This window comes from Lactuca serriola, chromosome 4, assembly GCF_051521515.1.
Source record: "Lactuca serriola cultivar US96UC23 chromosome 4, Lser_US96UC23_V15, whole genome shotgun sequence".
Taxonomy (NCBI): domain Eukaryota; kingdom Viridiplantae; phylum Streptophyta; class Magnoliopsida; order Asterales; family Asteraceae; genus Lactuca; species Lactuca serriola.
In genome coordinates, this window is record NC_136411.1 from 251275831 (window position 1) to 251290071 (window position 14241).

Consider the following 14241-nt stretch of genomic DNA (forward strand, 5'->3'; position numbering starts at 1 on the left):
AGTGAGGTAGCTCACGATTAGAATAAATGAGTTAGCCTTATTGGGAAGACAAGGTTTGTGTATACCAGGTCATGAAGGCCATTATTCAAAATCTTATGAGGCTTGGGACACATACAGCAGCATGCTTCTAGGGACACTTAAGTAAGTCATCAAATATATCCCCATAAACGAATGAGCACACAAAGAAAAATAAATTTTTTTTGGAGTTTTTGAAATTTATAATAAAAAGAAAATAATAAAAAAAATAAAAACATAAGAGTTAAAATAAAATTAAGACCTAAACAAAAAAAACTCTTAAAAAAATGAAAAACCGAACCCGAACGTTCGGTTGGTTTCGGTTCTAGAAAATTTTGAAAAACCGAACCCGAACCTTCGGTTGGTTTCGGTTCCACAAAATTTTGAATAACCGAACCCGAACCTTCGGTTGGTTTCGGTTCCAAATTTTTTTTGAAAAACTAAGGAATTTAGATATACAAGAAATAAATACTTTTAACATAAAGAAAAACAAAATAGTACAAGAAATATACAACACAGAAAAACTACCTTTGAAGAAATGAGCGAGTCAGATGGTGGAACCGGACCCGAACGTTCGGTTGGATTCGCTTCTTACGTTTGAGGTTGAGAGGTAGTGTGAGGTACTGACTCTGATTCCATCATACCTAGCCCTTGCAATATTTTATTGAATGATGCTTCAGGAAGAGCTTTGGTAAAGACATCAGCCAGTTGATCAGTGGTTCTTACGAAGTGAACTTCGACATTTCCATCTTCCACATGATCTTTGATGAAGTGATACCTCAGTGCTATGTGTTTGGTTTTAGAGTGTTGCACTGGGTTATGACAGATCCTAATTGCACTTTCAGAGTCGCAATATAGTGGGATCTTCTTCATATTGAGTCCATAGTCTCGAAGTTGACTCTGGATCCAAATCACTTGGGATGTGCATGATGCAGCGGCAATGTATTCCGCTTCGGCAGTAGACAGCGACACACACGTTTGTTTCTTGGATTGCCAGCTGACCAACTTCCCATCAAGAAATTGACAGCCGCCAGTTGTGCTTTTACGGTCGAGTCCACATCCTCCAAGGTCAGCATCAGAATAGGCTTGAACGAAGAAGCCTGAATTGGATGGATACCATAGACCTAAGGAGGTGGTTCGCTTGAGATAGCGTAGGATGTTCTTCACTGCCAGCATGTGAGGTTCGCGTGGGTTAGCCTGAAATCGAGCACAATAACACACAGAAAACATGATATCAGGCCTGCTAGCAGTTAAATACATCAGTGAGCCTATCATTTGACGATAGAGTGTGATATCGACAGCCGGTTTATCTAGTGAAGGGGTAAGCTTGGTGCCGAATGCCATTGGGACTTTTACTTTTGAGTCTCCCATCATTCCAAACTTCGCTAGGAGAGTCTTCGTGTAAGCTTCCTGATTGATAAAGGTGCCTTCGGGTCCCTGTCTTATGTTTAAACCAAGGAAAAAGTTAATAGGACCTATTGAGCTCATTTCAAACTTAGTCTCCATCAGCTTTCTGAATTCAGCTGTTAAGCTGGGATTCGTGGAGCCAAAGATGATGTCATCGACATAAATTTGAACTATCATAAGGTGGTTACCTTCCTTTTTGCGAAAGAAGGTTGGGTCAACCGAACCTTGTTTGAACTTAGACATCTTTAAAAATTTTGTAAGCGTTTCATACCAGGCTCTCGGAGCTTGTTTGAGGCCGTACACAGCTTTATCCAGAATATAGCAATGATTTGGATACTTTTCGTTCACGAACCCAGGAGGTTGCTCCACATACACAGTTTCTTCAAGTTCTCCATTGAGAAATGCACACTTGACGTCCATTTGGAAAACCTCAAAGTTTTTGTGAGCAGCATAGGCCAGAAATATTCTAACCGATTCTAGCCTAGCTACTGGAGCGAACGTCTCTTCGTAATCTATTCCTTCCTCCTGACAGTATCCTTTGACCACCAGACGAGCCTTGTTCCTTATGACATTACCTTCCTTATCCATTTTGTTTCTGAAAACCCATTTAAGACCAACAACCGAAGCATCTAGAGGAGTTGGAATGAGGTGCCAGACTTTGTTCCTTTCAAACTCATTCAGTTCGTCTTGCATTGCTTGAACCCAATTAGAGTGATCGAGGGCAGTGTTCACTGTCTTCGGTTCAACTTTTGATACGAAAGAGTTAAACATACAAAACTCAACCTTTGAAAATAAGGATGTCTGTTTTGCCTTCAGCTGAGATCGGGTCAGAACCTTTTCAGATACATCACCAACTACTTGAGAGATAGGATGATCTCTGGTCCATTTGATAAGAGGAGGGTAATTCGGATCGAAGGATGGATTTAGTTCAGCGTTGATCATCTCTTCTGGCTCAGATTGGCTATCGTAATCAAGCGTCATATCATCATGCTCCCCCTCAATTGATGAGTCTTGAGAAACATGAGGTTCAGGGGTTTCTTGTGGTGCTGGACTTTCAGGCGTTGAAGCACCTTCGTTTGGAGGGGCATCTTCGGTTGGAGAGGCACCTTCGGTTGGTGAAGGACCTTCGGTTGAAGTAGTAGAGCTTGGCTCCCCCTGGACTAGTGAGCTTGGCTCCCCCTCGACAAGAGAACTTGGCTCCCCCTCGACTGAAGCATTGTTGGATGGAGATTCATCAGTGGGCGATTCTCCTTCATGCATTCTTCTTGCAGCATCTTCGACAATCTACTTCATATGATCAACTTTATTGTCAGCTGCATTTGCTTCTGAGAGAGAATCTTTTTCCGGTTCGTCAAAGAGTTCCAGAAAATTCTCGTACAAATTGGCGATTGAGACTGTGACTTGGCCAGTTCGAGGAAAGATTTCCCTGGTAGCGTCATCTATGGCCTGTAGCTTCTTGACATAGCTATCATCGAAGGTCACATAGTATGTCTCTTCAATCCTTCTTGAACGTTTGTTTAGGACCCTGTACGCCTTGGATGTGAGTGAGTAACCCAGAAAGATTCCCTCGTCGGCTTTGACATCAAACTTGTTGCGGTGTTCTTTAGAGTTAAAGATGAAACACCTTGAGCCAAACACATGGAAAAATTTCACATTGGGTTTTCTGTTATTTATTATCTCATATGGTGTGAGCTTGAATCGCTTATTGAGATAGGACCTGTTCTGTGTATAACAAGTAGCAGAAATAGCGTCAGCCCAAAAATAAAGAGGTAAGGAAGCGAAACTTAACATAGTTCGGGCAGCTTCACACAAGGATCGGTTTCGTCTTTCGACTATTCCGTTCTGTTGTGGTGTGTAGGGAGCTGAGAAATTATGACTAATTCCCTTTTCTGCAAGAAACTCTTCAAACTCCTTGTTCTTAAATTCGAGACCATTATCGCTCCTGATGTTTCGAACGACCTTCTTGAGCTGGACTTCAATTTGCTTGATAAACACTTTCAGCTTTTGAGTCGCTTCATATTTGAGCTTTAGAAAGAACACCCATGTAAATCGTGAGAAGTCATCAACGATAACAAGAATATACTTGCTACCACCGATGCTTTCGATAGATGAAGGACCACACAAATCGATATGAAGCAATTCGAGTGGTTCAACAACTTTTGTGTTAATTACGGATGGGTGACTTTGACGACTCTGCTTTCCCATTTCGCATGCAGCACATAGATGCTCTCTGTCAAACTTGAGCAACGGAAGACCCCTAACATGACCTCCAGTGACAAGTCGGTTGATATCTTTGAAATTGAGATGAGAGAGTCTTCTGTGCCACAACCAGCTTTCGTCAGATTGAGCCTTTGATAATAGACATATGGCTGGGTTTCCTTTGATGGGTTTCATGTTTAGAGGAAACATTTCACCCTTTCGCTCTGACTTCAGAATCACTTTCTTTGTCTTTTTCTCTATGATTTCAGAACCTTCATCATCGAATGAAACTTTGAGACCTGTACCTCCAACAAGCTGAGATACACTGATGAGGTTGTGTTGAAGTCCTTCCACATAGGCCACCTTCCTTATTGTAAAGTCACCATTCGTTATCATCCCGTATCCCTTTATGGTGCCGAAAGAGTTGTTTCCAAACTTGACGTTGCCACCATTAGCAAGAGATATGTATTCCCTGAGCTCCTCTTTCCTCCCTGTCATGTGACGCGAGCAGCCACTGTCGATGTACCATTCTTCGTCAAACTGCTCGTCACTCATAACCTGCAAAAATTAAGCAGATTTAGGAACCCAAAGTTTCTTGGGTCCATGTGAGCTTTTCATGGGAACTGGAATAGTAAGAGAGATGTTAACTAGATATGTTCGTTTTATTAGAGTTGTTTCATCTTTCTTTTTAATGGTATAGACTTTTATTTTGTTAGGATTGGGTGTGTTCATTTTGGACTCTGGTTTGGATTCATCAACCTTCTGCTTTCCCTTCTGTTCAGCTGATGAATGAGGTTTTTGAGAACCAATGGAATTAGCTTTAGAGCAAGATGGAGACGAATGGGTGGAAGTAAAAGAACGAGAAGAATTAGGAAGAGAGGATTTGGATGGAGATGTCTTCCTGGCTGATGACTCTAGGTGACCCTTTTGCTTTTGATCGTTGGAGGGGCTGACCTTCAAGTCTTGTTCTCTTTTGATTTCTGAGCCGAACCTCTGAGTTCGGTTGGAGTTGTTCTTGGAACCGAACCTTTGGTTTCGGTCGAAGTCCTTATCAGAACCGAGTCCTTGCTTTCGGTTGGTGTTTTCTTGCGAACCGAACCTTTGCTTTCGGTTGGTATTTTCTTGCGAACCGAACCTTGGCTTTCTTACAGGATTGTGTTCATACTTCAGATGCTTGTCTTAGTGCGAGTAGTATGCATTCTGGGAGTGCCAGAATTGTTTCCTTTCAGAAAGGTTTTTCCTGTATCTTTGGTTCCTCTCTATCTTCTTATCTCTCATCTGCTTGGGTTGATGATGAACGTTCGCTTTCGTTTTTGTTGTCTCCTTGGCTGGTTCCTTTTGAACTTCAGGAGATTTACTTTGAGCCGAAGGAGCAGAGGGAATATCCGAAGAATATTCAGTTTGAACTGAGGGAGTAGAAGGAATGTCCGAAGAGGTTTCACTTTGAGCAGAGGGAGTAGAAGGAGTGTCTTCTTTTGCTGAATGATCATTCTCCTGAGGAATATCTTTTGTACCACTGGTACTTGGTTCACTGAAATTATCAGGCTTATTCAAGGGTTCAGGTATGTATCTCCCTTTTCTCATCCAGGAGGTTCTTTCAGATAGCCCAACAGTTTCGTTTCCATTATCTATTGGAGCTTCCCAGAAGTACTCATCACAACCATCTGCATTATCTTCGTTTACAATGTCTGTGAGCTCAGCCGTTTGATGTTCGGTTACTCCTGTCACTTTGTATACTTGATTCGGAGTGGTCCTGACTTTTTGATACACAACAGCTTTTTCTACCAATTTCGGGGACTTTTGTTGGGACAATCTAGCGAATTCCACAGAATTTTCAGAAATCAGATTTTTGTGGTTTTCAGTTTCGCTTTTAACAAATTCTGAGCAGTCAACCGTATCCTCTACAGAAATTTCACTCATGTTATCGTCTTCGTTAAGCTTAGATGCATTTTCAACATCGATTTTATTTTCTGAGCTTACGTTGGCGTTTAGAGAGTCAAATTTTTGCATAGTTTCGGTTCTCAGTTTAAGTCTGTCATTTTCGTCCAAAAGATTTTTGAGCATGTCCTTGTGGTCTTTGGATTTAATGAAGGACTCAATTTTGTCCAGTCCATACATGTAGGTCGGATTGACATCATCAGACGATATCACACTCTCACATTTGTAGGCTTCGGCATCGATTTCATCCTCCTTAAATTCTAGAAAGGGCAAAATCATGCGATGGATCTTTTGGCCTATCTCACAATCCAAGTGAAGTTGAGTAATATTGGAATATAAACGTTTAGCTATTAAACAAAAAACATTTCGTTGTTTTAACAATTTTAAATTGTCTCTCTGCAAATAAATGTTTTCGTCTTTAACTTTAACTAATTCCGACTCTTTTAACTCAATCCACATTCGCCGCTCCTCACTCTTCGACGCCGCCCTGCTTAATTGATCAATCAGGTTAGAATTGGTGACTCGAGTTTGAGTTAGGCTACTATCTAAATGAGAAATTCTTGTATTAATATTTTTTAGTTCTTTCTCGTATGAGGATGGTGGTACTTTAGATGAAATAAAAACAGATTGTACCTTCTTTATCAGTTCATCGAGCTCATTGAACTGCTGGCTGAGTGGTTTGGCCGTAAAGCACATATCCTCCTGCACCTTCGGTCCATTGCTTCCTCCATCGGTATTGTATCCCCTCATTTGAGATACGTCAGTCACCATGAAGCATTTTCCACCATTGCTTTCCTCCTTAGCCACATAAGCCTTTCCATGAGTAGGCTTCCTCACTTCTTCGTCTTCTGAGTCAGTAGACCAAACTTCTGTGCTACCGAACTCATCGTCATTAACCGAACCCTGCACAATAAGAGCATTAATAGAAGGGTTAGCAGTAGACTTCTTCTTTCTTAACTCATCCAATCTCTTCTGCAGCACGGCTTCCTCATCATTTCCATCGTCCTTTTCAGCCATCTTCTTAAGAACACAGTCCTTAGCATAGTGGTTCTTGCCACCACAATAGAAACAGCTTACTCCGGAATCGCCATCTGCTTTCGGTTCCTTCTTGGGCTCCTCAGCCTTCGGTTCATTGTTTTCCTTTTCAGAGCTGTAACTCCCCTGCCAGTTTCGGTTTTTGTTGCTGGGGAATCTCTTCTTTATGAACCTCTTAGGATTGGATACCATCATGGCATAATCCTCAGTTGTGAGGTCATATTCTTCCAAGTTGAGCTCTTCATCCTCCATCACAGCTTTACTTTTAGATAGGAGGGCCAACGAACCAAGACTAGAAACAACGTTCTTCTCTTGAACCACAATCTTCTCTTGGGACTTTATAATACCCACCAGTTTCGCCAAAGAGTATGATTTAAACTGTTCATGGGCTTTGACTGTGGAAACAACTGCTCTCCATTCAGATCGCAGTCCGTTCAAGAAAGTAACCTTTTGTTCGATGAGCTTCCTTTCAATGTCGTGTTTGATCATCTTGCTGAGAAGATGATTGAAGCGATCAAACGTCTGGGTCACTGTTTCTTCGGCCCCTTGCTTGAATTCTCCAAATTCAGATAGAAGCAAGGTTTGGATAGAATGTTCAAGATCTTCGTCTGTGGAATACAGTTCGCGAAGTCTATCCCACACTTCCTTCGCCGTAGTGCATGAGCTGACCAGTCTGAATGTGTCGGACTGAAGGGCGAATCTGATCAACCTTAGCTCCTTAATATTGCACTGGAATTTGTCTTTTTCATCTTGCGCAATATCCGTCACGTCCTTAAGCAGATCGTTGTACTCTTTTTGCGTCTTAATGATTCTGGATGTTGCAGAATGTGAAAACGGTCCATTGATGATGGCTTCCTAGATGAGATAACCATTGTCCTCCGATCCAATCACGTAATCTTCAAAATGATGCGCCCATACTTCATAGTCATGGGTGTATAAGATTGGAATCTTTGTCGTCGAACCGATGCTGTTGGATATATTAATAGGGTTTGATTGCGTCGCGTCCATTATGATCGTAAAAACCTGTTCAAAGATCAGACTTGTAATAAAGCAGATTAGGGCAAAACAATAAATACTAAGATACGTCAATTAAGATGACGGCTCAATAAATATCGATGATTGCGGAAAAACCCTAATGGAAATCTTTTTCACAGAAAAGATGTGTATCGATTACACAGCCTCCCACTCTGATACCAATTGATGGGATTAAAACAACTTTTAATCTATGAAGATCGATTAGATCTTGAACAAGTATATGAATATGAAACAGTAAAAACGCAATAATAAGAACAAACAGCTTGAATCAAACGGGTCGAATGATTAAATAAAATCCTTAGAAGAGCTCGATTAAGAACATCAACTGTAAAGGATTAGAAGATTACAAGAACGATTACAGAAAAATATTTTACTCTTGATCAATCGCTATTTCGATAATCTCTCTAGAATCTTAACCTAATATGCATGCAAGCATTAACTTAAATACTATACATAAAAGGCTCTCGGTTGGACAGACCCAAACCGGAGAATACAAGGCTAATACAAACGAGCCCAAAAGACGCAACATTAAATAAAACTTCAGCCCTACATAACTCAAACTATTTGATCATGTATCAGAAAAAGTAAAATATTGTTTGATAATTAACAAATGTATATAGTTCGTATATAGTCCTTATAAAAAAAGTAAAACATTGTTGTTTATCAATGTTGTTTAAATTTAACTCAAACTATTTGATCATGTATTAGAAAAAGTAAAATATTGTTTGATAATTAACAAATGTATATAGTTCGTATATAGTCCTTATAAAAAAAAGTAAAATATTGTTGTTTATCAATGTTGTTTAAATTTAACTCAAACTATTTGATCATGTATCAGAAAAAGTAAAATATTGTTTGATAATTAACAAATGTATATAGTTCGTATATAGTCCTTATAAAAAAAGTAAAATATTGTTGTTTATCAATGTTGTTTAAATTTAACTCAAACTATTTGATCATGTATCAGAAAAAGGGATTAGTTCATATATAGTCTTTATGGATACTCTGGTACTCAACCCTGCTCATGCTTTAAGATCCTACAATTGCAAGTCGTTAACTTGATTTTCTTGTTGTTGACTTTTATTACACAACGTAATATGGCCAACATAAAGCGGGTTAGGTTACCCACTAGAAAAGTTATTTTAAAAAGACAAGTTGTACGGGAAGAGTTGCTACACAATCTTTTAGATGGTGGTCAATGTCGTGACCTTATTCGTATGAGTGAAAACACTTTTAGGAGATTATGTAAAATCTTACAAACTGTAGGTGGTCTACGATGTACGCAACGCATGTCAGTTGAGGAGCATGTTGCTAGATTTTTGTATATTGTAAGTAATGATTTGCGAACTCGGTTTACCTCATGGATGTATCGTAGCTCTAGATCAACAACGAGTAGGTGCTTCCATAGAGTATTACGATCAATTTTAGCAATAGAAGGTCTTTATATTCAGCAACCTAAAGGTGATGTTATCCCGAGAGAAATTCAAGAAAGTAGGAGATTTTATCCTTTTTTCACGAATTGTATAGGGGCAATAGATGGAACACATGTTCGTGTCCATGTGCCTAATAGAGATGCCCCTAGATACCATGGTCGTAAGGGATACCCGACAATAAACGTATTAGCTGCTTGTACCTTTGATTTGAAGTTTACGTATGTGTTAACGGGTTAGGAGGGTACTGCATCAGACTCAAGAATAATAAAGAACGCATTTACTAGAGATGATAAACTACTAATTCCATCAGATAATTTATTAAACCAATGTAATTTCAATATCTAATATTTTTCAATAATATTGATTAAGCTCTTTATAGGTAGATATTGCTTAGTAGATGGAGGTTTGCCTCATACGAGTAAACTAATGGCGCCATATAGAGGTGTTATATATCATTTAAAAGAGTACTCCATGCGTGCTCCACAGAATTCTAAAGAGTTATTTAATCTTTGTCATGCTTCCTTACGTAACGCCATTGAGCGAGCTTTTGGTGTCCTTAAAAGAAGGTTTCCTATCATTCGAAGTACAACAGAACCATTTTACTCTTGTGAAACACAATCTGCCATATTTTTGGCATGTTGTATTCTAAAAAACTTTCTATTAGATGAAGACCGCGACATAAATCTTGAAGATGAGGTGATGCAGGAGATCTTAAATGGACCACAAGAGCAAGATCGTCGTAATTCAATAGAAACATATGAGGGTAATAGAATGGCAGAGAAACTAAGGAATTCGATTGCAAATGAAATGTGGGCAAATTATTTGACACATTCAAACAATTAAATTAATATGTAAAACTAGTTTCATATTGATACATTTTGTTTTCAATTTCACATTGTATTGAGGATTGGTTTTTGAGATCAATTATGTTATTTACCCTTCACATTTTTCATTAGTATTATGCTTCATATTGTGGTCTAACAATGTATGATTCTTTAATTTTTATTCCTATGTGCAAAGTGTCACACCCCAAAACCAAGAATAGCGGAAACGTTCTGGGGCGGAGGACGTCATGTAAAGTATCACAACACAGTATAACAGTAAATAAGCAAACAACATCATCCATTGCATTAAATATATAATTTTAATACAAGTGTGTTCTGTACAGTTATAGACACCAAAAATGTAAATCAAAATAATAAGATGAATCTTGTATGCGCTCCATCTTCTCAAAAGCTGGCCTTGGTACCTGTCTACTATCGACCTGAGAATACAAGTTATTTTGAAAGAGTTTATCAGCATTAAGCTGGTGAGTTCATAAGTATTTTAGTGTCGGTGTTTGTTATCAAAACGTTTGAACATGGTTTTAAGTATGAGTTTGTAAAAGGTATGTAAATGTTTGTAAGTGTTTGTAAAAGTTTGAATCTCCTAGAAAAACCTATATTTTCTATTAAAGTAGCCTTGTACCAAGGCTTAACTGTTCCGTATGTTCGTTTGTTGTAAAAGTGTGTAATTTCCCAAATGTAACTATCATTAACAAAATATAGTTTGTACATTAATGTTTAAGTGAAATAATCACTAAATATATGTGTAGGGTAAATTACTGTAGTACTGTAGTGTTGTATTATAGGAACTACTGCTGTACTAACTACCTTAAACCGGATTTATATTAAGGTATCATGTGATTAATTGCACCATACTATTGACTGGTAACAACGACATAAGTATGGTCGTAAAAAGAAATGACGTTTGGCACCCGCAGACATGTAGGTTCGGCTGTAGCTAGCAGCAAAGTGTAGGATAGTCAATCCAGTATAGATCTATATGCAAACTCACGCTCTCCCTTCAAGAGACTCTGGCTACAACTCGGGCCATTACATTGAAGTCATGCTCCGATACAGGATCACAATTCTATCAATGTATATATGTATATGTAATGTATTGTTACTCGTTCTAGTATCGTTGTATATGTTCTCTTTCTAGTATAGTTGTATATGTTCTCTTTTTAGTATAGTTGTATATGTTCGCTTTCTAGTATAGTTGTATATGTTCTTCTCCTAGTATAGTTGTATATGTACTTATAGTAATGTAATGTATATGTTCTCATAGTAATAAGTATTGACTCATGAATGAACTGACTCATTGATCTAGCAATAGTATAAGTATGATCCTGTGCTACCCCGATGGTAGCTTACTAATGATGTAACTAGTACGCATGAATATGGAAGCACTTTTATGTCTATATATGTACACATGATATATAATCAATATTGAAACGACCTTCAGACGACTACCCGATATCCCACCAGACCACATCCAAATCGAGGAAAAGGAAACAGGGTGGACGGCCTTCCTAAGCCTTTTAAACATTGTTTATATAAATATACATATACGGGCATGCAATTTATTATAAGTATAACAAAGTTTAAGTAAAAGTATTTGATAAGTAAAAGATTTTGTAAAGCAGTTTGAAGTAAAACAGTTTGATAAACAATTTGAACGGAAATAGAATCATTGGTTTTGTAGTTATTAATCACATGTGATTGATGTAATAACTATAATTATTCAACTTGTATTCCCCCCCATAAAAGCATTTAAAAGTATTTCAAAGGTTAATTAAAGGGGTATGAACTCACTTGTGGTGAGTGGATTGGATTGAAGTGTCAGATACTGTGCTAGGTGGAAAACGGAGACTTGTACACACGCACGAGCCTAGTTATCATATAATGAACATATATATAACTAATTAGCCGATAATAACTAATAAATTAAGTTGGGACACTCTAGAACATGAAAACACTTTGTATAAGTGTTATAAGTCCTAAGGGTTACATCTAAGTTGTTGTGGGAAAAGGCTAAAGGGGCTTGGGGTTCCAAAAGACCTTATGTATGTGTTTACTCTTCATTAAACTCCACACAAGGAGTTTACGGTCGTAAACCCTTGATTTTACGGCCGTGAACTCCTAGACTTAGTGTCATTTTGTGCTTTGAAGTCCTAAATGATTTCTTAGAAGCAATTTGACTTGGTGGTTTAATCCTTGGAAGGGTTTAGGGCATCAAAACACTCTTTTTAGGTGTTTTTGGCCCCAAGGCCATTTCCTTTTGAGTTTAATGCCGTAAACTCATATGGAAATGGGTATTTTTGTGCTTTCAAGTCCCAAACTCATGTAGGATAGGTTCTATACATTTATCTAAGGCTAATGAAGGATTAGGCACACATTGGTGCCCTTCTTTCATGTTTACGGCCCAAGAGCCTTTTCCCTTAGAGATTACGGCCGTAATCTCTCTTTGGGATGGGTTTATGATGTTTTAAGGTCCCTCAAATAACTAGGAGTAAATCTAGGTAATTGTCCAAAGCTTTAGGAGTGTTAAAAGCACTCTTTGGTCCTTGTTTTTGGAGTTCACGGTCCAAGAACTTCTTGGGCCGTGAACACCTAAACTTTGGTGTTTTTTTTGATGTTTTCTAGTCTTAAATACACTTATATACAAGCCTAAGTTCGTTACTTAACATGGGGAAAGGACTAGGTAGCATTTAAGCCTCATATAGGAGTTTACTCTCCAAGAACGTTCTTGGGCGGTAAACTCCCGAATCTCACAGTTTTGCTATGTAATCTATGTTATTAAGCACATTATAAGCATTATAAAACAACTAGAGAAGTGTACTCATGATTTGGGATGAAAACCCGAAGATCCGAGAGAGAGAAAATGGCTTTTCTCTAGTTGGAAATGTAACTAATGAAATAATTTGGTTAAGAATTATATTTATAGTCCTGGGATTTTTGGCCGAAAATATTATTATTCTGGAAATGAACTCTAATATCATAAGGTTTTGAAATACTCGAGTTTCACAAACCCATGTGCATCCACTGTCCTGATATCTCCTTAAATGTAAACCCTGAAATACTCAAACTTATTCGGAAAAGTCTGAAATTCACTGTAACATGTCTAGCTTCTATTGACTTGATAATGTTCGTACAGAATGGAAATTTTGGGTTGTCACACAAAGTCATCATGAGCAAACAGGAAGCTAGTGGTAGTGAAAAGGAACAAGTTAAATGGTCAGATAAAATGGATTATGCGTACATCAAAGCGATGATTAAACAACAAGAGATAGGCAATAGGGTGAACGGTAGTTTTACACCAACTGCATATGCTCAAATGGTTGAGGAGTTAAACACAGAGCATCAAATGGATATTACCAAAAGTCATTTGAAGAATCGCTACAAAACCTTAATAAAACATTTTTCACAATGGTACGATTTGTTTAGGGGAATTTCATTGAGCGGGTTCTCTTGGAATTCGTCTTCTCAACTAATAGAAGCGGAGGAAGAAGTATGGGATAATTTAATAAATGTAAGTGTTCCTTTTATGTCTATGTTATTTTTTTAAATATTTTATGTTATCGTTTGCAATATTAATTATTTTGTGTTGCTAAACAGTCAAAACCTGAGGCTGCGTTGTTAAGGACAAAAAAGATTGCAAACTTCGATGATATGTTGGTATTATTTACAATGGATAGGGCATCTGGTGCACATGGTGAAATAGCAAATGAAAGAAATGTCTGATTAAATAAAAATGAAAAAAATTCAAATTGAAACAATTAAAGAAGTTGATGACATGTTAGCTAACAATGAAATTCATTTGGAGAACGAATATGTTGATCTTCATGATGACATTCAGGTTGTTATTCCAACTCCGGGAAGAAATTTATAGAGAATTGGAGTTGGTGGGTTTGGAACCCCATGAATTACCGAGGGCTCTAAATTTTTTGGCAGCAAATCAAGCAAAAGCTAGGACATTATTCAGTTGTCCCCTTCGGATACGGATGGGTGTCCTCAAAGATATGATGGTTGCACGTGATTGAATAACCTTGAGTGATTGTTACTGGATTGATCTTATGTGTTTATGATTTTGTTTTTTTTTTTAAATTTGTTTGTGGTTTTTGTTTTGCATCTTAAAAAAATTGAATAACATGCGGTTTTCCTTTTTAAAAAAAATTGTTTTGTTAATGTTTTCAGTAGACGGGGAGGAGGGAAGAGTTGGTTATTTTTTTTGGAGGGGGGGGGGGGGTAGAATGGATGTTGGGATGTGGGGTTGTAAACACTTAATATTTACTCAATAACATGAAAGGTATAATTGTCTTTTTTTTTTTTACTTTCTTTTCTTTTCCTTTCAACTC

The 14241-nt window shown here is 37.9% G+C and overlaps 1 protein-coding gene across 1 annotated transcript; it reads left to right on the forward strand.

Annotated features, from left to right (window-relative positions):
* The first annotated feature begins 13073 nt into the window (after positions 1 to 13073).
* On the forward strand, positions 13074 to 13627 carry LOC145099283 (uncharacterized). Its single transcript, XM_079036874.1, has 2 exons — positions 13074 to 13415; positions 13502 to 13627. Exons 1-2 carry the CDS (start codon positions 13074 to 13076, stop codon positions 13625 to 13627), a joined length of 468 nt encoding a protein of 155 aa, XP_078893000.1.
* Positions 13628 to 14241: the final 614 nt, after the last annotated feature.